Source organism: Metopolophium dirhodum, chromosome 7 (genome assembly GCF_019925205.1).
Source record: "Metopolophium dirhodum isolate CAU chromosome 7, ASM1992520v1, whole genome shotgun sequence".
NCBI classification, from domain to species: Eukaryota; Metazoa; Arthropoda; class Insecta; order Hemiptera; family Aphididae; genus Metopolophium; species Metopolophium dirhodum.
The window spans coordinates 2,739,338-2,764,305 of NC_083566.1; the positions used below are offsets into that span (position 1 = coordinate 2,739,338).

Genomic DNA, 24,968 nt, shown 5'->3' on the forward strand with positions numbered 1-24,968 from the left:
AAAAAGAACTCAAGTATTTTAAATAATATGGATTTACTACAATTATCAATAATTATAACTAAAGTACCAATTGTATTACCTAATTATTATGTGTACATAAACACTATCGTACAATAATCTATATTCTATACAATACAAATACTAGGTACCTATAAATATTATATACAGGCAACAGGTTACAACTTCAACAATAACTCAAGACTTATTTAAAATTGCCAACTATTGTACTCAATATATCTATATCAGTAGGTACTCATAACTCATCGGTTTATTGTTGTTGTTAAATGTAAATATTTAATATTAATAAATGTTTGGTAAATATTTTTGACGTTTTTATCAAATTATTTACCAAGCTTAATAATTAATTTTAATTTTAATGTTGTCAATAATTTTTATTTTGAACTGTTCATATTAGGTGTCTGGTATACGGTATTGGATTAGAATATTAGACGTTCGTTTTTCGAACATGACAACACTAGACGCTAGTCCTGTCGAAAGAATATACTATCATATTTTATTCAGTCAAAAATCACTGTTTTTACTATAAATTATTATTTTTATAATAATATACATATGATATCATTAATACGTCAATATTATGCATTTATGCGTATAAGTATAATAGAGGTGTAATACTGTATAATGGCTAACGGAACGTTATCTTATCTATGAATAATAGCAGATGGAATTTATACATATAAAACAAATGAATAAAAAAGTAGCCCTTTTTCATTATTAAAAAAAAATAGGTACCTACTACCTACAGACCTTACAAGTTTGCCATTCAAATTATTATGTAATACAAAAATACGTTAATAACCAATCACTATCATCAGAATTGTGTGTACAGTGTACACGACACCATTACTACAACATATTATTATAATACATTTATCATACTATTTACACTATAATGTTAATGAATATATTGTTCAAGTGTATACCAAAAAATAATATACAAATGTAATAATATTGTACAAAATATGCAATGTAAATTTTAATATGTGGGCCCAAATATTTGTATTTTACGCGACAGTGCATAATATTTTAAGTCTTATCCAAATGTCTGGGTGTGTAGTGACTGATTTTACCAATATAATAAAACGTGTTGTACAGTAATTTTTTTAGATTTTTTCAACAGCATTACATGCGACAGTACTCATAATTTTTTTAAAGTTAAAAATCGTTCGTAATCTCAATTATTTTTGACACGTCATTTTAATACGTATTAATTCGCGTACGGCGTACTGTGTTACATCAAATCATTTTTGTCCGTGTCAATACGTCGCCGCATCTATACCCTATAGTCGGTCTACAGAGGCCCCCCCATTATTTTAGTGTCGTTGTAATACGTCTCGTGCGCCGGTGTTGTTCGCGCATTGAACAAAAACGATAAAGAAAATAAATAAGAATAGTAGTAATAACAACAACAAAACAATAATAACAATAATTATTAACAATAACGATAATATAGTGGCGGGGCGGGGCGCGGCCAACGACTATCACATTGGTGGAAATATAATATTATTATTATTGTAACGTAAGCAGAAGACTGAAGGATATATTAACATAACCGGTGGCTGAAGACCGGCAACACGGCACGTACCGAACGGCGCGACGACCGCAGCGTTGCCGGATCGTTCGCGGTGTTTATAAACAACGTTTTACAACGTACGCCGAATATTACCGTTCGGCACCCGCCGTCATGTTTACGTTTCTCCCGCCGCCGGTGGTGTTTGTCGGCTGACGAAATAACCTTGGCCCCATACGTGTACCCGCCGCCACCCGGCGTGTCCGTCGTCTTGGCCCGCACCGCAACAGCAGCAGTGCAGCACCAGACTACCAGCGGCACCACCACCAGGCTCCACTGCACCGTTCACCGTCTCTCGACGACCAGCACTCAGCGGCAGACCCGGAGAGTGGAGACCCGTCGTGCGACGCATAGAAAACTAATAAAATATTAAAATCTCGTCTGCCGAACGAACGCAATAGTCAATTGAGAATATCATCGTCGTTTCATCAATATTGTTTCGTTCGTGAAAACGGCCAACGGTATAATAATATAATATATTGCAGTGATTCGCCGGAAAAAAAAAACGTAGGTAATTGCAGAAAACGCGCGGTCACCGCGTACGGCGTACCTATTTTCTATATACACATAATAATATTTTCGTCGGTCACCGCAACGCCCGCCCCGCACGCAACGTCGTGCGTTTGATGTTTTGTCTGCGAGCATTGGCACCAAAACAATAACACGAGAGTTGTTGCCGCCTCGTCTGCGGGCGTACGTGCGTGCGTGCGTGCCTTTACCCCTACCCCGCGGACGTGTGTCGCCGCAATCCATTCCGAGAAAGACACACACACACGGCAGTACGTCACACACATACACACAAACTGACGTCGGTGCCGGTTAGTCCGCGATCCGTACTATTTTCCTCCGCGGTGGTCACCCGTACTGAAACAGAAACAGAACTATATTATACATATTATATTGTTGTGCATTGTAATAATTAACAACAACACTACACACGTCGTATCACGTACCTAGGTACGCTCCTTTACGACGACCAACACACGCCCTTGTTGCGTTCGTTTCCGCCGCTGCGGTTATCATCGCGCACGTCTGTTTGTCGATAAAAAAATTGTTTCCAAATCCGTAACGACGAAATATACTTTGACGTCGATTTGATGCGCTTCGTCGATTGATTGGCTCACGACGACACGACGTTCCCCATAAGTATGTGTGACATGATGCCCAGCAGGGACGTGATGACGTCTGCAGCAGCAGCCGCCGCCGCCGCCGCCGCCGCCGAGAAGCCCAAGTTGTTGTCGTTGGACGTAGAGCACCTTGTGTCCGAGATCAAAGAGAACCTGCGGCTATCGGGGTTCAAGTCTAGGCGTAATCGCACCTCCCATTTTGCCCGGGTGAAACCCTACACGACCAGGCCGGCGGCTTGCGAATCGTGTGCTTCCAGACGACCATGTCGGTGCGACGACGACGACGATGACGACCAGGCCAACGACGACCCGTATGAAATGCTGCAAGCCTTGTTGCGGGAGGGCAGTCTCATCAAAGAAGCAGTTCGCCGACTGCAGATTGGACTTTCTCCCAAACAAAGGTACTATTATGAATCAGACGAAGAGTCTTCCAGGAGCCCCAAGTTTAGATTGTGTTGAAATGGTTACTTTTCGTTCACGCTCTGTCAAAATAAAAAATATAAAATATTTGGTTCCTTTTTATAAAATTGTTATTAGGCTGTTTATAAGTTGTTCAGATAAATACTGATGTATTGTTTACAATTGTCTCATAGTAGGTAACTGATGATTAATTGCAATTTCAGAACAAAGTTTAATTCTTGAAATTTAACATTTTCCACAAAATTGTTTTGGTAACTCAATTAGCAAACCTATATTGTACATCTAGTCCAACGTATAAATTTCCAGTCTGACTTACATTTAATGAATAAAATATGAATAGTTCATTTTTGTAGATGAAACAAACATGATCAACGTTATTAATACTAATGTATTTAATTTCTAGTTTATTCAACAACAAATAAACTTTTTCATATTAATATAAACTGAAAGCGTACCAATCATTGATTCGTTGTATATGTTTAACCAACAAAAAAATTTTGCATCACATTTTGAAATAAATAGGTATTTGAAGTTTGTTTTTCTTATAAAGTATTGAGATAAACATTTTTGACCCATTCTAATACAAAATTATTGTTTAAACGTGGTATCAAACTTTTGTTATTATTTTATTAATTATTAAAAATTACATTTATCAATGTTATTATTTAAAATAAAACTTTCAATCCGCTCAATGTCTTTCTGAATACTAAACGTAGAGCCTAGTTGGCCATAGATTTGTAAAGTTACCTTATTATAATACCTAAAATGATGTAAATATTTTTCAAAACTTTATTTCTGTGCAAGTTAATGTTGGGTAGTAGTGTTAATATGGTTGTATTCACGTGTATATATATTTTGTATGTTTTTTTTTTTTTTTAACAAATTCTTATTGCAAATGTATTATGGATTGCTTGTTTTATTTAGTCAGCATTCAGCAATGAGATAATTAAATTATTTTGTTATAAGTCTTACAAAAAATGATAATATGTACAATTTTTTTTTATCATGACTAATTTGATAAATGTTATTTAAACCTCATATTGTTATTAAGATCTATTTAAGACATTTAAGTTTATATATTGTAATTTGTAAATAAAGTGTGCATAACTCAAGTGAATGGACCAATACCATTAACCTAAACTGTTATTTACAGTAAGTGAAAGTATCATTATTTTCTTTATCCAACAACATTAGTACATGCTTAAAAAATGTTATAAAATAACTTAAACGATGTTGTGATTTTTTTTTATTAATAATATACCTATTTAATTTATCAAATGCCAAATAATTCACCTTCTCTTGTTCATGTATATTAATTATTTTGGTAATTTATCTATTTATATCATAGTTAATATAGAGAATAGCTTTTATAATGATTGTGTACAAAACCTTGTAAAGTATAATAATTTTATTAAATGGTGATTTAAAATAGGTATTTTTTGTATAAATTTAGTTATGAATGGAGACTGTTTTTTTTTGTTGTTTTAATTGTATTTTTAGATTAACAATATAAGGGAAAATATATTGAAAAAGTTTTTTAATTTTTTATAATACTCCTACTTAATATAATTATTTCCTACAGGCTTGTCCACGTATCTGTAGTTTCGTTATTTTGAGTAATAATGCTAAAACAAGTATCCTAATAAATATTCCTAAATATTTTTAAAATTGTAATAATTTTAACAATGATGTAGGTAGGCATATAGCCAGGAAGGTTTAGGGATTCGACACTCTTTCCCGAGGCTTTTTCATAATTCTAAAATCTGAATTTTTATATTCATTTTTGTTTACCATGTAAAAGTTTTTTTATTTAATTTATTTTTGATATCAGCTGTATTACAAATTAAATATCATATTATAGTTTAATATTTGCATTTCTTCTGTAAACTGTAATGCAGTGGTTAAGTTTTAAACTTAAAAAATACAACACCTATTTACTACTTGGGGATCTAAGAAATAGCACTGGAGTTTATAGGTTGAATAGCATGCTTATCATTGCTAAACCGTTTCTAAGGTATTGACTATATATAGTGTTTATACTTTATACTGTCCGTTGGATCATCTTAATAACTGGCATAATTGAGTTGAAGAATAGTTATAGCAAAATACTTTGTGTAATATTTGTACTGTTTTAAAAAAATCACATCTACAGATCTATTTGATTTTAAGTCATTATTTATAATTTTTTCTTCACTAACTTGATTTATAATTATACAAATTACAGATTGGGGAATAAAATAATATGTAGTATAGCACGACTATCTTAAACTGTTAGTATAAGTAATGTACCTATGTATATTAGTATTTATTTCCAATAAAAATTGACCTCCCATGAATATTTTCTGGCTGGCCCCTAAATTTAAAAATGTTTACCCAAACAAATTGATCTGAAGATTGTCACCAAAAACAAATACATATTGTATTAAAAATATATTAATATTTTCCTATGTTTACATACAGTGCCGTACTAACTGTAAACGTGCCCCAGGCAATAATATTTAAATTATAAACATACATATCTAAACATTTGCCGCCCTTTAAAATGTTACAAGTTTGGCCGCCCAGGGCACTTGCCCCATTTGCCATCCCCTTAGCACGGCTCTGTTTATATAGTACCACACACTGTAATATGAAAATAAATATATCTTATGTGGCACGGCACAGTGGCTACAATTAATCACGCAACGTCGTTGAGAGTAATTAACGTTTGCTGCCACTAATTCCCAGATGGGTTACCACCCTGGTTCATTGTAGCAAAAACCTTGCCACACATAAACGTGTTGCTAACCAACCTTATAGGCTAATGACCTCAGTCGTCAAAGCCTTAATCTGTTAAAAAAATAAATCATATATTTTCATATAGTTTGTACTGGTACCTATATTGTATATTTATTTAAATGGGTATTGCAATAAAGTACTAGGTATAACCATATAAACTATCATGGCTACTGTATTAAGTATAATTTCTGTTTTCATAACTTGAAACATACATAGTTATAATTTAAATTGTTCTTTACAAAGGGATTCATTTTTTCAAAAGATAAAAAATTAATGGCCAATAAAGGTATATTTAAATTATGTTTTTACAAGTAAGATTGATTTGCACCGAGGCTGACTTAAATATTTAATTGTATTGTTTATTACTATTAAAAGCTGTATGGCGTTATAAAAAAATAAATAAAAAAATTAGGTATTATGACGTCAAAAAGGTGTTAAATTAATATCACTTAATTCAGGTTAAAGGTACCTAATTAAATCTTAAAACTATTATCTGATTTAAGATTTTTATTATTAAAATATGTTCTCATTATATTATAATTGAATATTGAGAGTTAAGTTCAAAGTCCAGTAAAATAAAAACATTCATTACTGATGTGCACAGAAATTAATTTCTGAACATTACAACAATTTTATTTCCATTTTCCAAAGGATCTGAATGAAGTGTACCTAAACAAATTCTTAAGAGAATAATTGACATAAGACAAGTAGGTTTGTTCAAAAATCAAATTGCAATATTGAATTATTTGTCATATGTGATATATCTAATTATTAGTTTATAGTCACTATTTTCAACACATATTAAGTCTATAAATTATAAGTGAAAGTAATGAAAGATGAGTAGCTACATATTTTTATATCAGTATTGGATTTGATTTATGTTTCATTCAATTTAATTTATTTTAAATATTTAATTTTTTTAATTATAAAAACAAATGTATCATTTTTGATACCATTAATATAGTATTATTAGTATTATTGTATTATTCTTTTTTATTTATATAATTATTGCAAAATTGAAAATATAATAATAATAATATATTACATTTTATTATCATTTGTGTTTTGTTCATATCTTTTTATTGTTATCATTTATCAGTGACGATGGCACAATACTTCTGTTATCACTTATCATCGTGTAAACATTTAAATAAATACTAAATATTAAATTGTTACCATTATGATTTGTAAAGTGTAAACACTTTATTAGTAATTACCTACCTATTATAATTTATATTTTGTTGTTTATAATTGCTAATTGACAATTGGTAATAGTTAATGAGTACCTGCATTACATAAAACTGATTTGATAGTTTAAAAGGTAAAAAATAGGTTTCATTTACTGCACCAGTTTCGAAGAACAATACAATGACATGTATCAGGTAGTTATTGTAATTCTTTTTATTTCAACAACTGAATAAACATGTATAAAGGAATTAACATTTTGATATTCATTATTATAACATTAGTCAAGATGGAAAATTCAGTTTGGGAGAACATACATTGGCAGTGCCTATGGAACTATATAAACTTAATCGAGAAAGACTTTGTAAACGTCTATCAGAAGTTGTGGACAAGGATGCTTATGTACTATTACAAGGTGGATCACATATATCCCATTATTGTACTGATGTGGATTATATATTTAGGCAGGCAAGTTAATATTGTTTGACATATAATTAATTTTTTAATTTTTTTCCATGGGATCATATTAACAGTATAAAAATAATATTTCAATCAGAGTATAATAACTATAGGTACTAATACTGTTATTATATTTTGTAATATACCTGTGTTTAATTTTTTGATTTAATACAACTGATTAATCTTAATTTGAGTGTATAATATTAATTATATAGAAATTGGTTAAAAAAAAAAAGGTTGTACAATTTCAAATAAGCTATTAAAAAAGGTGGATAAGTGGATGTCGCTCTGCTGTACAGTAGGTTACAAGTGGGTCACTGTAATGGATGGTGTTAAATTTGAATTCAATGATATAATATCATTGTATAAGAAAAACGATTCTGAGCGAAAACGGTCAGTCAGCCTATGATATTACCAAGTATATTTGATGATAATATTGTGAATAAAGTAATTTATATATAACCTATTTACGTGGAGCCTTGTTTTAAATTTTCAATCCTTAGCCATAAAAGTTAAACATTTTACACATTTTTAACTACAAAATAATTAATAAATTATAAATTTGATAAATGTTGTCAAAATTTGAACTTTAAATGCTTATAAAAAAAAATTGTGCCTACGTATTTTTAATATTTTTCAACTGTTATTAGAACAATATATCAGGATCCTTATATTAAATATTCACGCTTTTTTACCCAACAAATAATATTTTATTGATATTTATAAAAAAAAATTAAAAAAATTGAAAATTGACAATGACCGTAAACAGGAAATTTTCAAGTATCTACAGTCATTCGTTTTTTAATTACAATAAAATAAGAAAATTGTTACATGAGAAATCGAGTGAATATCAAATTGTAAAAATATAAATTTCAGACACTCATAAAAATTTAATTTAAGTTTCTTGTAGACATTTTTTTTTTGATAAAGGTAGACAAACTTATGAGTAATCTTATATTACATTTTCAAATCTTAGATAGAATTCTCAACGCAAAATAATTTGCTAATTTTCGTGATTTTTATGTATTTTGTCAACATTTGAACTTTAAATGCTTATAAATAAAAACTGTGACTAAGGATTTTTAATTTTTTTCATTTGCCTTTGAAACAATAACCTAGGAGCCTTCTATTAAATTTTCAAGCTTTTTTACTCAACAGATAAAATTTTATTGATATTTATAGAAAAAAAAAATTGAAAACTGACAATGTCCGTTGACAGCTTAAAAAGAGTTAAAATATTTTCAAAATTTTATGGTGTATAGAAAATCCTATTATAAACATTCAGTCAAAATTTCATGTCCCTACGGTCTTTTGTTTTAGAGTTACGCCAAAAACCAAAATCGATTTTCTCGAAAACAAAAATTCCCGTTTTTCCTTAATTTTTCTTTTGTTTTTCACGTCGCTTTTGAAAACTACTGGGAAATTTTTACTTTTGACCCCCCAAAGTACCAACTAGATTCACTTTCCTATCAGAAAAGTTACTGTTGAAGAAAATCCAAGCACTTTTACTGTCCTAAAGGTGATGACAGACACAAAAAGAAAAAAAAGAAAAACACACATCATTGTAAAATCAATACATTCATCGCTTCGCTCAGAATCTAAAATTATATTTAAGGTTAAATGTTAAAATTTGTTTTATCTTTTCTTAATCAAATAATATTAATCTATAATTTTAAAATTCTTTTAGATTATTTAAATCTTGATTTACAGTGGCAGCATTTATGGCCATATCTAATTTTAAATATGTAGCTAATTATTAATTTCTTTGTGGAGTTACAACATTAAATATTTTCTATAGTATAGTAGCAATTAGTACTTTGAGAATTAAGAACAAAGTTTTAATTGCCTCAAGTCACATAAAGTAACATTTGAGATTGTCTGCATATTGCAATCTGCAAGTTGTATGTATAAAAATAAAACTATAGTTTAGTTTTAATTTGAGACTACTAATATAATAAGAGTATAAATCTAAGGTATCTAAGACCTAGAGTTTGTCGACGATTGCTGGTAGGCATAAGGAGTGACTACTTTGTCATACTTTAAAATTTCAAATAGCTATAACTTTGAAACTAAGTTTGACCGCCAAATGCTGATTCAACCAACATTTTAAACCTCCTAAAAATGGGCAAAAAAAGAGGTTTCCTGTAAAGTGAAAAAGTTCCTAAAAATATAGATATGAAAATAAACAAATTCAGATAATAATTATGTCTGTACATGTTGATTTCACTCCATTACTCAATCTACACCAAGCCAAGTCGTATCTTGGCTAAAATCTAAGCCCATATTAAATAAAAAACTTGCCTACTCTGGGTTCCCATTTAAAAATTAAAAGAGATATTAAATATTAGAATTATACTCTTCAATTCATTTTAAAGTATAAACTTCCATTGTGCTCATATATATTTAATACTTTTCAACTACTATTGTAACAATCTATCAGGAGCCTTGTATTACATTTTAATGCATTTTTACCCAACAAATAAAATGTTAGAAAAAAATATATAGAAAAAAAAACTAAAAAAATTGTATGGCGTATAGAAAATAAAAATATAAACATTCAGTGAAATTTTCATGTATCTACAGTTATTCGTTTTTGAATTAGGTAAGTACAACAAAATAACCAAATCGCTACATGAAAAATCAAGTGAATATCCAATTTTAAAATATGAACTTCAAACACTTATAATAATTAAATTTGATTTGCTTGTAGACATTTTTTTTTTTTGATAAAGGTAGACAACTTATGAGAAATCTTGTATTACATTTTCAAATCTTAGATTTAAATAGAAAATAATAGAAAATAATTTCTAACTCAATATAATTTGCACATTTTCGTGAATTTTACGTATTTTGTCAATAGTTGAACTTTAAATGCTTATAAAAAAAAATCGTGACTAGATTTTTTATATTTTTCATCTGTCTTTGAAACAATATATTAGGAGCCTTCTATTGAATTGTCAAGCTTTTTTTCCCAACAAATAAAACTTAATTGATATTTATAGAGTAAAAAACTAAAAATATTGAAAACTGAAAATGTCCGTTAACAGTTCAAAATAAGTCAAAATATTTAAAAAAATGTTATCATGTATAGAAAATGCGATTATAAATATTCAGTCAATCTTATTTTCACGTATTATGGTTTTGTTTTAGAGTTGCGTAAAAATTACCGTTTTACCTTTGTTTTTTTCACGGCGCTTTTGAAAACTTTGGGAAAATTTTACTTCTGACCCCCCAAAGTACCAACTAGATTCACTTTCCTATCATAAAAGATACTGTTAAAGAAAATCTAAGCACTTTTACTGTCCTAAAAGGTGATGACAGACACAAAAAAAAATAAAAAACTCACATTGTAAAATCAATACATCCATCGCTCCACTCAGAATTTAAAATTAGCAACAGTAAATAATTGGTATACAAAAAATAGTTTGTCATAAATAATAATAAATCTGTATTTATTGCATTTTTCTTAACTAATATACATTTTCTAAAGGAAATTATTCTATAATCACACATAACCCCAATAAATATTTCGGAATAATATTCTACCAACATCTAAAATGAGTTCCATATTTGAACATATTAAAAGTGTAATAATAGTTACCAGAAAGTGCTTTTATATATTCAAGAAATTCTGAAATATTTTAGATACTGATAGCATAAGAATAATATATCTATATTATAGTACAATCTATATTGAAATATTATAGTCTAATTGTGTGGGGTCAGCTTACAAAATGTACTCTTAATGCAGTACAGATAATATTATAATAAATTATGCTGAAACATTATTAAAATAATTTTTGATTAGATGGACCTATTCAAAATGCTTAAAATGTTAACTCTTGAACAATTATATAGAAGTTTGTTGATTATATAAAAATAGAACAAATTTTAAATATCAAAACTGTAAAAAAATAAGAAATACTACCATTGAATACGTGTTTAATAGTTAAATAGTTAATACTAACAAAAATTAATATTATACTATTTTACTATTATAATATTCCATTAAAATTTCAGGTAACCCTTCTCCCGTCTCAAAAAAATTGGTCTTAGCATATTCTTGCTCTTGTGCTTTAACCCAAATAACCGCAACTTATGGTTCTGAATGTTCTATTATTGGTTAGCTTCCCTTCTTGCTGTTAATCAATGATATTTGTATTATTGTATATTATTACGTTATTTTATTTTTTAAAAAAGTATATAAAAGAGATATAAAAATATAAAAACAATTTGTATTTTATAGTCTTAAATATAAATACTAAAAGTATCTTGAAGTAAAATAAATGACAAGACTGGTAGGCAACTTAAATGTTTAATCACTTTAATAAAGCATGTGTCAGGTGTGAGGGTCATTAATTATACAATTTGCTTTAGCTATTGTAGATTTTAGAATCTAGGAAATCGCTAAATTTTATAATTATGATTTATGAATAATAACATTTATGTTAATTATTTCATATAGGTACCTAGATGATTTTTTTTAACAGTAAACACTCGTTATCTTGATAAGTCTGAAGTTTTATTTTTATGTATTTTTTAAGTTTTATGTTTACTGTATAGTTTGTATTAAATTTCGAAAAAGTACGTAATTAGTCATTACTCATTAGTACTTTAAGTTTTGGTGAGTGGAGTAGAAGCCCAATATTTTTATTTTTGTTTGTGGGTATGATTGGAGGGGTAGATACTATCCCTCTACCACTCCACTCTGCTTAGAGCTTGACAATACTTTAAATACCCTTACGGCTTACGCTGCGTAAGTAACGTAATGTATATGAAAAATATAGGAAATAGGTACCTAATGTGTTTTCATACCAACAATATTAACTGTTGTAAATTCTATATGTTTTATGCGATAAATACATGTATCATACATACAATATTTAATGACTCAAATACCTGTTATATAAACAATCTAAACACAACAACAACAACAACAACAACAAATCACTAAAGTCTATTCGGTGATGATTATGATTATATATGTGGTAGCTAGAATGTATACAAACGTTTATGAATTGGCTGAATTATAAGTTGTCTACGTGTGGAAATTCAAGGTTTTATATATTATATATAATTTTTGTTTACGTCAGTATAAACCGCTATCAGCCTAAAAACGTGTAGAGATGGGCGGGATTTGAGACTAATTGATATAGGTAATATCGTTTCAATACTTATTTAAAAAAACATAATGTTTGTATAATGCATTAATTATATTTCAGTGTTACACAATAACTACGTTTGCTGACGCACATTGAAAACGTGTATAATGCATTAATGCATATTATAATATATTAATATACTATAAGACACTGTTTATTATTTTTTTAAATAGGCAATGACGCCTATTTATAATTTGTCGAAAACAATACTATAGGTAATATGTATCATAACTCAATATATATAGGGCTATAACTTAACGCTCCAATTGTATACTAAATATACATAACATTGAGCTATTATGCGATTAAAAATCCATAATATGCGTTTAAATTCTAAAAATTGTGGTTTCTGGTAGTGAGTTGAATCTAATCGAATTGTCACTTTGGCTCATAAAAAGTAAAAAAGGTGGGCAAGTGGGTGTCACTCTGATGTACAGTAGGTTACAAGTGGGTCACTGTAATGGATGGTGTTACATTTTAATTCAATGATGTATTATCATTGTATAAGAAAAACGATTCTGAGCGTCAGCGGTCAGCCTATGGTATTATTAAGTATAATAAATTGATGATATTATTGTGAAAAAAATAATTTGTATATAACCTATTTACGTGGAAATTTGTTTTAAATTTTCAATCCTTAGCCATAAAAGTTGACATTTTATACATTTTTAACTATAAAATTATTTTTCAATTTGATGAATGTTGTCAAAATTCGAACTTTAAATGCTTGCAAAAAAAATTGTACCTATGTATTTTAAATATTTTTCAACTGCTATAGTAATAACTAATAATACATTAGGAGCCTTGTGTTGAATTTTCATGCATTTTGACCCAACAAATAAAATATTATTGACATTTATAGAAACAAAAACAAAAAAAAATTTTAATTTAAAATGTCCGTAAACCGCTCATGACGAGTCAAAATATTTTGAAAATTGTATAGTACCTATATATAGAAAATGTTAAATCGATTTTGTCGAAAATCACAGACACAAAAAATAAATATAAAAAACAAATCAATACATACATTTCTCTGCTCAGAATCTAAAATACCAAGTACTTTTCAAAATTATCAGAAAAAAACAAAATAAAATAATTTGGAAAATAAGAATTTTTATGTAAAATTAGTTTTGAACGAACTAAATTTTGTTTTCTGTTGTAACTTGTAATTCAAAAACTGGGCTTTTTCATGCCAACCCTAGTATACCTTGAATAAGAAATTATACTTATATAATAATTTATTATTATTGTCGCTGTCCATGGCGTTATACAACTTTATGTTTATTTTAGGAGCCCTATTTCCATTGGACTTTCGGAGTCAGCGAACCTGATTGTTACGGTCTAATACAAGTATCCAGCGGCGAAGCCCATTTGTTTTTCCCGAGAGTCGAAGAGGCGCACACAGTGTGGTTGGGCAAACCGTTGAGCTTAGATGAATACAAATGTCGGTATAAGGTCAACTACGCGTCGTACGCAGACACGGTAATATATAATAACAGTTATAAAACTATAAGTTTCTTTATTTTTATCGAAAGTAGGTACGTCAACTGAATCGTCTTCTGGCTGAATTAATAAACTATTGGTAGCCTCAAAACACTTGCGCGAAATACCATTATATTATGATCGTCAAGACATTCTATTATGGGAAAAATATAAAAATGTCTACAGTTAAACGTGAAAAACATTAAGCTTAAATATTTTACTCTAATACTCGATGTCTGTATATTTTTATCAGTACCTACTTTAATTTTTTTTAACTTAGATATGTTTTTACTTTTTAGACTAGTTACAACTTTTTTTTTCTAACGGATTTTCGTTATGCCATATACAGTGTATTTTTGTCCTGATATGGTATTTCTTATGCATACCATACAACTCTTTTTTTGGGGCTTGTTTTGAAGCCCTATTGATGGGAAAATACCTATATGTTGTATTGGGTATAAAGATTTGAGATGTCTGCCATTTTGTGATCCAAAGTTGATTAAGGATTCAAATTAAAGATTTATATATATTTAACGTTAATTTTCCACATGTGTGGTGTAGATTTGCCGTCATAAGCCACTAAGCAGTAACTCCGTAGTCCGTTCTTGTCAAAATCGATTTTTTTGGTGTCTATCGATAAATATTTTAATTCCCTATCGGTCCATTAATAAGGGATTTCTCATTAGAAATGTATATAAACAGATAAGAAAATAACAAAGAAGGCGATATGTACATAAATGCATGAAGATCCGAATCAAATAAGTAGTATGTCCAAATACTAGAACAAAAAGCAGTAAGTGATCTGGTCATCTGGAGTTACTGCTTTTATTTCAAGTAATTATTGTATTTACATTTAGAGCAGTCTGCAGTATCAACAATAAAATTCAAATTGTTGGTTTAAATTTAACATTCATATTTTTGAAGTTATTGCTTAGCATGAGAGTTTTGATGATATAAATTTTAGTCTGACAGGTGCAGCTTACATTTCTTTTTAGATGTGTAATCCAATTTAATATATTATCGAATGTTATTCCTACCTAGTATTACTGTAATTTGAATATTTTTTAGACAGAGTTTGAGGTTAATGTATTTGTTGTGATTTGTGGTTAAATTGTATGCATTGGCTTTTATACGATAGCTCCGTCAGAAACGCATTGACGATCGACATACGAAAATAGCACCTCTATACAGTATAGATATATATCATGGCATAATGCTAATGTTATTTTCTAGGACGGATGCCCAACTGTGTCGTGTTTTTAACGTACTGTCCGACAAGCAACGCTGAGTGACATTGACAAAAAATATTATAATAATATGATCAATGGTAGCTACGGAGAATTGGAGTAGGCTTTTAAATCACATATTTTGGTATACCTACGTATTATAGGCATTAGGCAGGTGTGCTTTGCTTCAGCCGTGCACTTACCATTTTGGCGCGTGTATAGGTAGGCTAAAAAAAGCCACTGTTTGGGTCATTATATCAGGGATACTAAAGTGCCTAACCTCTCCAAGAAATGTGCAGGCTTGAGGCTTCCCCCTAAAATTAATGTGTGCTACATTAAATTATACACAAAACATTTTCGTGTTTTTTAACCCTGAAATTATTATTATTACAAAATAAATTTAAAACAAATATATTTCCGCTAAGTTTAGTTTGTATGGTTCTATAGGTACACTAATTAAAAAGGGGAATACCTATTATCGTTATTTAAAATATTACGTCATATCAGGCAAGTTGCAAGTGCCAACATTATAGATACACCCCTGCTTTTCCTATACAATATGTTATAACTTATAACCTATACATGGCCATATGAGCCGTTTTTTTATTGCATTATTGTTTCGTTGTAGAATTTGTTACTATAGAAAATTATCTAAAAAGAAAAAAAGTAAAACATTATATAAATTGTTACTTTAGAAATTATATATGAGTTCGTGTTATAAACTATTTAATCTGAAGTATTTTTTATGAAATACATATTTTAAACTTTCCGAGATTAGTGAAGTTGTTTAGATTATTGTTTCTAAATATGATTTATACTATTTTTAAATTGTAGTCAATTGTTGACATTGTATAGACACGTTAAGTAAATAATAATTAGGTAATAATAGGAGATCAACAGTAATACCACATAATTATAAAATCTAATATAAAAAAATCTTGTTTCACGGTGTTAATGTACGAACTCCTCCGTAACGGCTAGACAGATTTTAATGAAATGTTTTTTATATTTGTTATGTATGAGAATAGGTGGTAAAGTATTTTTCACCCTCTTATCACCACCAGGAGAGGTGCTCAAACAGGAATTTAGGATTTATGGTGGACATTTTCCCATATTGGTTATAGGAGAAATAAATAAATATTAATAAATTAGTATTTATTATTTGGTTTTTATTGGTTAATCGGTTAGATCAGGTGCAAGCATGCATCAAATCAAATGTTCGCACATTACCTACTTGGTATGCTGTCGTATATTGTCCGCGATCCGGAGTAGTCGGATTGCCTACCAGGAAGGCTGAGTTGCACGCAAAAGGATCAATCACATTTTTTTTACCGTCAACGAAGTGATCGGGATCATCTAGTAATATTATAATAATATAATCCCAAAAATTTTAAATCAATAATATAGTAACGTGAGATAATATTCCGAATGTAAAAAATAATTTAGTTGTTACAATTCTACAACTTAATGACGTATAATGTATCTAAGTATTTTTAAATATCTCGTTCCTATAATAAGATTTAACTATATTCATGTTTAACAATATTCCTGATCCAAATCAATTCCATATTTCAATAATAATATTATAATATATGCTTTGATGTTCGATATGCTTACTATTGACGTATAATGACATAAAGTTATCCTTAAAAACTAAGCATTTATAATTATAATCTTATGAATATGAAACATTTTTAAGAAATTAAAGTTTATTGAAGTATTAATACATTTTAATAGAAATTGAAATGGTTTACTTATAAATATTTAATTAACGTATTGATTATTTGATCAATAATCGGTATAACACAGTAATACAAACTATTAACTAATATAATTTATATTACTTACTGTAATAGAATGTGATTAAATAATTTTAAAGACAATTATAATTCAATGATAAAAAAAATAAAATATTGTTTGCGCTTATAATTTCGTTATATACTGATTATTTTTTTAAACATTTTAAGCACACACATATATTTGTATGGTTGTTTATAATTATAATAATTGCTTGTCTGATATGTTTTATTAGCTTGGTGAAACACTGAATGCATTGAAACCTTCACTGATATTGACTTTGGTAAGTAATACAATTTAAATTTAACCTTTCCATAGAACACGATTTATATATGTGTATTTTTAATATTTATGCATCACAATTCATAATATATAATCATGTGTTCCTATATACTAGTGGGGGTCAAATGATTTTGACACGGTGAATGGTTGGTGACTGATTTTAGATTCTGAGCGGAGCGATGAATGTATTTGATTTTACAGTAATGTGTTTAAAAAAAAACACATGTTTATATACACGAAAAATAGTAAAAAAAATTCTTTGATTTTCAATGTTGAGGTTAGTTTTTGATGGAAATTGAATCTAGTTTGTACTTTTGAGAGTTCAAAATTGAAAATTCCCAGTATTTTTAAAAATAATTCGAAAAAAAATTAAGGAACATTGGAAGTTTATACCTACGCAAAACCAATTTTTCGCAATATTTATTTTGTTTTTTTAGCTTAACTCAAAAATACTTTACATTTTCAACAAATGTTTATTTTATTATTTTCTATGTATCAAAAGATGTTAAAAATATTTTTACTCTTTTTGAGTTATTTATAGAAATTTTAAATTTGGTTTTTTTTCATTTAAAAATATTGTTTATTGTTAATAAAATTGGTTTTGTTCTATCTCTCTCATCCCCTTCCCACCGTTTGACCACTACTGCATTATGCCTATTTACAATAATATACTATATAGCCGTATAGGTGTCTTCAATTAATTGTATTGGTAGTTTGTAATATTGTATTATAATAAAATTAAAACATTGAAAACAAATAATAATAAATGGTATCTATATTTGCATAATAATATAACATAACGCATTCACCATTCAGCATTGTTTCCAAATTATTATTCATGTAGAGTACCAACCTATTTCTTGGTAAATCAAGCGCCACAAATAAATTGTGAATAGGTTCTGTTACAATAAGTCAGTATATCATATTATTATTAGTGATATGACAGGAAATTTCAAATTACTAAAATACCAAGTAGGTAGGGTATAGTTATGAACGATAATATTGTCCAATACGATTGACAAGTATAATATGCCATATAATAATATGAACCTATATTATGGTTACTATATAAATATTTGAAATATTTACTGAGTAACCTGTAGGTGCTATTTATTTTATATGGGTACTACTCGTAATTTGTATAAATATATTTAACATAGGCTTCAGTATTGATGATATAGTTTTAGACCTTAGTGCCAGTTTTCTTTATTGCCTTAACTAAATTATCGTTTTATTTTTAATGTGTCATGCTCGCTGCGCATAGCATACATTATGTTATTTGGCGATTAAATATAAATTGTTTACTAATATTTCTGCCATAACTGTTTACCAATATAGAAGTATGTATGACACAATCATTATCACCTTTTCCCCATTGGCTTTAATATAATAACAATGTAACAACAACACACGAGTTACAAAAGTGGCGTTAACGATAAACAATTTATTTACATTGTTCGTTTATTTACCCCGGGACTAACGATTTATACGTCCTAATTTCGATTTCTTTCACAATCCAAGATCTGTGCGACTGTGTGTATGCAATATTTGTTGAATGTGTTTTAATGATCTATCGTTATAAATTTAATCAATAATGCGTACTCAAATAATTAGTTTAGAGTTAACTCTAATAATTAAATGTCATTCTTAGATATTTATAATTGACGTATTGCGTTCAAAAACTGTAAGTCAGTGATAAACAAGTTAAACAATTTTGAACAGTTATTGAATGCACTATGAAGTGTTGTACTGGTTATAGATAAATAGATTCCATGAAATGTGAATAATGAATATTATACTACATTAAAATATGTATACTATCATCAAACCTACAGCTACAAATGATAATAAAAATTGCTTTATTGAATCCTTAAATCATAATAGTTATATTTTAGCTTACAATTATTAAGTTGTAAGAAATGTTTAATTATAACTATATCACTAAAAAAATATTAAAAATCGTAAGCTTAAATATAATTTTTGAGATTTGTATTAGATTTTAATGTTTTGTAAATAGTATTACCTATTTATTGTATTAATCATGGTATATATTAAACCTTAACTCTTAAGCGATATACATTTCATATGTACTTAATGGTTCGATAAAAAATAATCTATTTACAATTTAAAAATATTATTTATTTTCTACATTTTATTTATATTAAAGAAAATAATTTGGAGGGGATATCAGGAAATACATTTATATTTTGCAGAATTACAATAAAATCACCAAAATTGACATCATTAAAATGTGTGGCAACCATAAATTTAATTGATTTACCGAATCATTCTATAGTTTTAATTTACGGTAGTGAAAATCAATAAAAAATATACATACCTCTGTATTAAAAAAACTCAAGAGTTTAAATTAATTCATAGTATGATTGTATACAATTTTTAAAGCACTTCTAGTACTCCTTAGTTTTTCTAATTTACTAACCAAATGGATAAAATATATTTCTGAATTGAAAACGTCAAGAGTGGGTTTTATGCGTACCTATAATATAATCTCGGTATTTCATCAAATGTGGCTATATGTTACACGTAAAATGTACGTCGTAAATATAGGTACGGCTATCTAATATTAGTGTATGACTATTAGCTGCTTAAACTTTTTAACCCTTATAATACGATGTAGAGAAATTACAACATCGTCTTCGAATTTCGATTTCATCGTTATCGTCTACTTTGTGTCTTGTACCTACCAATTATAAATTTGTCGCAACTAAGTTCAGTTTTGGGACAAACAATTATCCCCTTAAATGAATTATTATAACAAATTATTATTTTTATTAACCTAATTTTTTTACAATGATTATTTTGAGGTGTACCGAAATACAAATATTGACAAATTTGCTTTTCTAAGTATTCGTACCTACTTAATAAAAAAAACTTAAATAGGTTTAGGTATATTGTATAATATATTATATATACATTACCATCAATTTGCTATTTGGATAATATTTTATACTTACCTATAAGTTATAAAAAAGTTCTCTAGAATTAATATATTATTAATTAATAATTTCTTTAGAAGTTATATAATATTAATTTCTTAATAAAGTAACACGTCATATACATTTATTTTATTAAGTACGACTAGTACGAGTACCTACGTATAACATTGCATAAAATAAAATATACCTATCTCGGGCTTTTTTACAAATAGAAACTTTTAAAACTTAAAAAATATTATACTTTTGTCTACTTAGAGGTCTGAAGATATGTGTGTTATGAGGTATATACCTAACTATTTAGTAAGCTTCACTAATATACTTAGTTGGAAATTCATAAACATTTTTCTATTTAAATCTAAGATTTTAAAATGTAATATAAGATTTCTCTTAGACCTACCTTTAATAAAAAAAAGTCACCAGAAAGTCAAGTAAATGTATTATGAGCGTTTGAATTTTTACATTGGATATCCACCCAATTTCTCATGGAACAATTTTTTTATTTTGTTGTAATTTAAAAAGAATGACCGTACTTGCAATTTAATTTATACCGAATGTTTATTTTATAACTTTCCATAATTTAAACAATTTCAAAATTCAAATTAAAAATTATTTTTACTTTTTATTATACTTTCATAAATTAAAATTTGCAAATTCTTTTATAGTTAAAAACGTATAAAATTTGTAATTTTTATAGTTAAGAATTTAAAATGTTAACGAGGATTCACTTAAGTATTTAATACTGATTTAAAAATGATATAAATATAGTTTTTTATAATAGACATTTTAAGTTAAAATTTAGACAAAATTGGGTATTTTAACAAAAAGCAATGTAGTTAGTTATTTTTTTATAATTTAAAAATATTATTCATGGATACTTGAAACTTTTAAAGTATATTGTTATACTTTATACACACAGTGAGTGATATTCTTAAATACAATGTCTTCAAAAAAATAAATGCAACTTACTGTATTATAAATAATAAAATTATATACTTGGTAATATAATCTATCAAACTGTCTTTACTCAGAATTGATTTTCATATACAATGATTATAAATATGATTGAATTCAAATTTCATATGTCCATTACAATGACCATCTCTGAATCTCATATATAGCAAAGCAATACCTAATTTTATAAAGTTAATGTTTAACAATATTTGTTTTTTTTTTTAGTTTGGAAAAAACACTGATAGCGACATGACCTGTAAAGAAGCACATTTTGAAGGAATAGACAGGTAAAATAAATTCAGTAAATAAAACATTTTTTTTTTTTTTTTTTATTGATCTTAAGCAAGGCAACCATGGTTACTAGCATTTTGTAGGGTGGTTACAGTTGGTTGAGGAACACGTTTATTTAGGGCAAGGCTCCTCGTCACTAAAATCCCGGATGGTCATCCATCCAAGAATTAGTGACGTCGTCCAATGCTTGATCTCAGAACACGTTAGTGACTGAGGCCAACCACCGAGCCACACCAGGCTTAAAAATAAAACATTATAATATACATACTAATTATAATATTTTTTTTAAATTAAGGTTTACATTGGACAACAAAATATTACATAAAATCATTGCAGATTGGTAAGTAAATGAAAATTATTATATCGTATACACAGTTTCTTTATTAAATTAACAAGGAGCTAACATACTTTTATAACTATTGTTAATATATTCGGTCAGTTCAGCAGGATACTTGAGTTCTAATATTTTTTTGTAATTGATGGACATTACATTTAATCCAATTTTTCGAAAATGTCTTATTCTAGTGGTTTCAATACCAGTTAAGTGTTCTTTTTCCCAGCAATAGTGTTCAGGCAAATGAACTAAAATCACAGTGCATAGACCAGCATGTTTCTTGAAATTAATGTATCTACTGTTAAGTTCAAATTTAACTGGGTGTACTAAAGCATCAATTATGTAAATACTCATAAGTGGCAGTTGGCTTAAAATGGTCGAATAAGAAATTTTGTAGCCTTGGAAAGTATTTTCAAGAGTACTATTGATTTCTTTTAAGAGTCGTTTTATTCTAAAGTCGCACCAAAGGCTCTTTGCAAATTTATCTCTGGGTAACACTGGCCCTCGATAGTGATCACACTCTAATGTCATACACTGGTCGATAATTTTTAATTTTATTTTTGTGTAGTCATTATTACCTCCTTCGCTGTATAAATTATGCAAAAAAGAAGTATTAAATACTCTGTGGACAAAGTTCAGTGGCTGTTTCTCTAAAAAAACACAAGACAATAATATATCTATTGTTTCTTGTGTCTTAAAGTTATGAAACTCTTTATTCATTATATTTTCCACTTTTATCCAAAACTCTAAAGCTGATTTAGGTTTGTAGTTGAGCTGGCCAAATGGCCAAAACAAATCTCTAAATTGAGAAGGAGTAATATTGGAACCGAACTGAATTATGTATTTGGCACATCCTTCAAAAATATTTTCTGAACGTACATTAAATTTTGAACAGTAGTTCATAATTTCTACCATTAATAAAGGACTGTTTATGGTACTGTGTTTGGCTTTTATATAGCGTTCTAATGCTCTTACAATACCAATATCTACATAGTTAGAATTATTTAACTCATTTACAATTGAAGTTAGATTATTTTCACTCATCGTGTGTATGTTTGTATTAATCCACCTGGATGTTGTCTTTAAGATAATATTTGAACTGGACTTTGTTAATCGTATTATATACAACATTTCTATTAAGTCATCAGTACAAAGATGATGCCAAAAGTGTTTTAAACGTCTCTCTAACAGGTTCATAATGGTTTTTCTACTTTTCTTTAACAGGTGTAAAATTCTGAAAACTTGAATTACATTTTTTTCATTGATTTGATCAGATTTTTCCATTATTCCAATCCAAAGTTGGTCTGCGGTCTTGACTTCATTTAGTTTGGAAAATGCATCGATTGATCTGCATAAATTATCTATATTCAGTTTATTTTCGGTCACTCGGCATAAAATGTCTTCAGATATTTTATTTTTAAATGTGTCTAATGGCAATACTCGAACACGATCGATAGGTATTAATTCTAGTGTTCCAACAACAGCAGAGTTATTATCTCCTTTCATAATAATTTCCAGCAGTTTTTCTAATATTGGTGTTTTGGTATAATCTATGTTTGGTTTGGTATCTAAGATTGATGATAGTTTATTTGTTGCTACATGAAATTTAAAGTTCTCTAGTTCTACTATTTTTTTCAGAGCACATAACGCTACCGCTGGAGTTATCTCATCAAGCATTACTATTTCTAGTAGATCCACTAGGGATTTTACCGAGGAACATTTTTTAAAGCCTCGAATAACATCTACGATTTCTTCATCAGCTTTTTTGCGATCTGTTTCATTCTTTAGATTATTTAATTTATTGACTAGTTCATCATTATTAATTTCCGTTTCTCCAGTTCCTGTACATTCTTCATCACAGCAAATTTCATTACTACATACATTACGTACAATCAGTGGTAGTTCCCTTATTTCAGCTCCTTCTTGAATGAACGCAAATGTATGTCCAAATCTGTCAGCTTTATACCTGTATTGTGTGATATTTATAGCTTTTAACGCATTTAAATAGTTCACTCTGTTAATAAATAATTGCTGGATTACAATTCTTGACATATTTGATATATTTCACAAAATTCAATATTCATAGAACTAAATAAATAAATAACAGAAAAATAAACATTATTATAAGACTATTTTAGATTTTATTAAAATTAAGTTAAATTTAAATTAACGCTATGCTTCTTAATATGTTGAAAATATTATGCAGGTATATAAATAATTATTAAAAAGTATATTATTATTTGTGAGAAACTGAGAACTGAGTTCTGATTTTTGACTGCAAAATGTAAATCATAAACCTGGAACTGAAAATTGATAATAGGATGATATGGTTATAGCACAGACTAAATATTGTTACCAATCGCGGTTAGTGATGGTATTAGACAGTGATATTGACAGGTTTGGTTGAAAATTCAGTGCTGTGATTACAATTTCACCGCTAGATATCACCACCTTTCTACCTATGTCATTTTAAATAAAATTTTGTGCACGAATCTTTATTTTTTGACTCGTACGTCTCGAACCGTTCGTGATGAACGTTCTAAAAATATTGTTGTATATTGAACACGCCATAATGTACAATAACTGTCGTGTGTCTTATGTTTCAATACACGTTTGCGAGAAATAACATGCCATATTGTCGTTCGTGTGTACAATATTTGTCTTCTGACGTCCATTCTATTAATAAATATCTATTAAATTCCGGTAGAGTGGCCAACGATTGTTGTTCGTCTTGCCCAATGTTAGTGTTTACGAATTTATTCAAACGTTTCGAATAGGAAAACTGCCGGAATAAACATAAGACAGCTAGGATACATCATTGAAATCGAAAAAAATCTGATAGGTGCGATGGTGCTTATTTCTTGGTTTGCTGCAGTATACTGATATTAGTGTTTTTTCCTGAATTCCTATAGGAGTATAATAGATT

The 24,968-nt window shown here is 28.3% G+C and overlaps 1 protein-coding gene across 1 annotated transcript in view; it reads left to right on the plus strand.

The window, feature by feature from the left end:
* The first annotated feature begins 7,069 nt into the window (after positions 1 to 7,069).
* LOC132949742 (xaa-Pro dipeptidase) overlaps positions 7,070 to 24,968 on the plus strand; it is a 28,948-nt gene continuing 11,049 nt past the window's right edge. The window contains exons 1-6 of the mRNA XM_061020789.1: positions 7,070 to 7,298; positions 7,386 to 7,569; positions 14,013 to 14,204; positions 17,463 to 17,510; positions 21,643 to 21,704; positions 22,004 to 22,048. Coding sequence (XP_060876772.1) covers positions 7,285 to 7,298; positions 7,386 to 7,569; positions 14,013 to 14,204; positions 17,463 to 17,510; positions 21,643 to 21,704; positions 22,004 to 22,048 — 545 coding nt within the window. The 5' untranslated portion in view covers positions 7,070 to 7,284. The remainder of the gene's footprint in view (positions 7,299 to 7,385; positions 7,570 to 14,012; positions 14,205 to 17,462; positions 17,511 to 21,642; positions 21,705 to 22,003; positions 22,049 to 24,968) is intronic.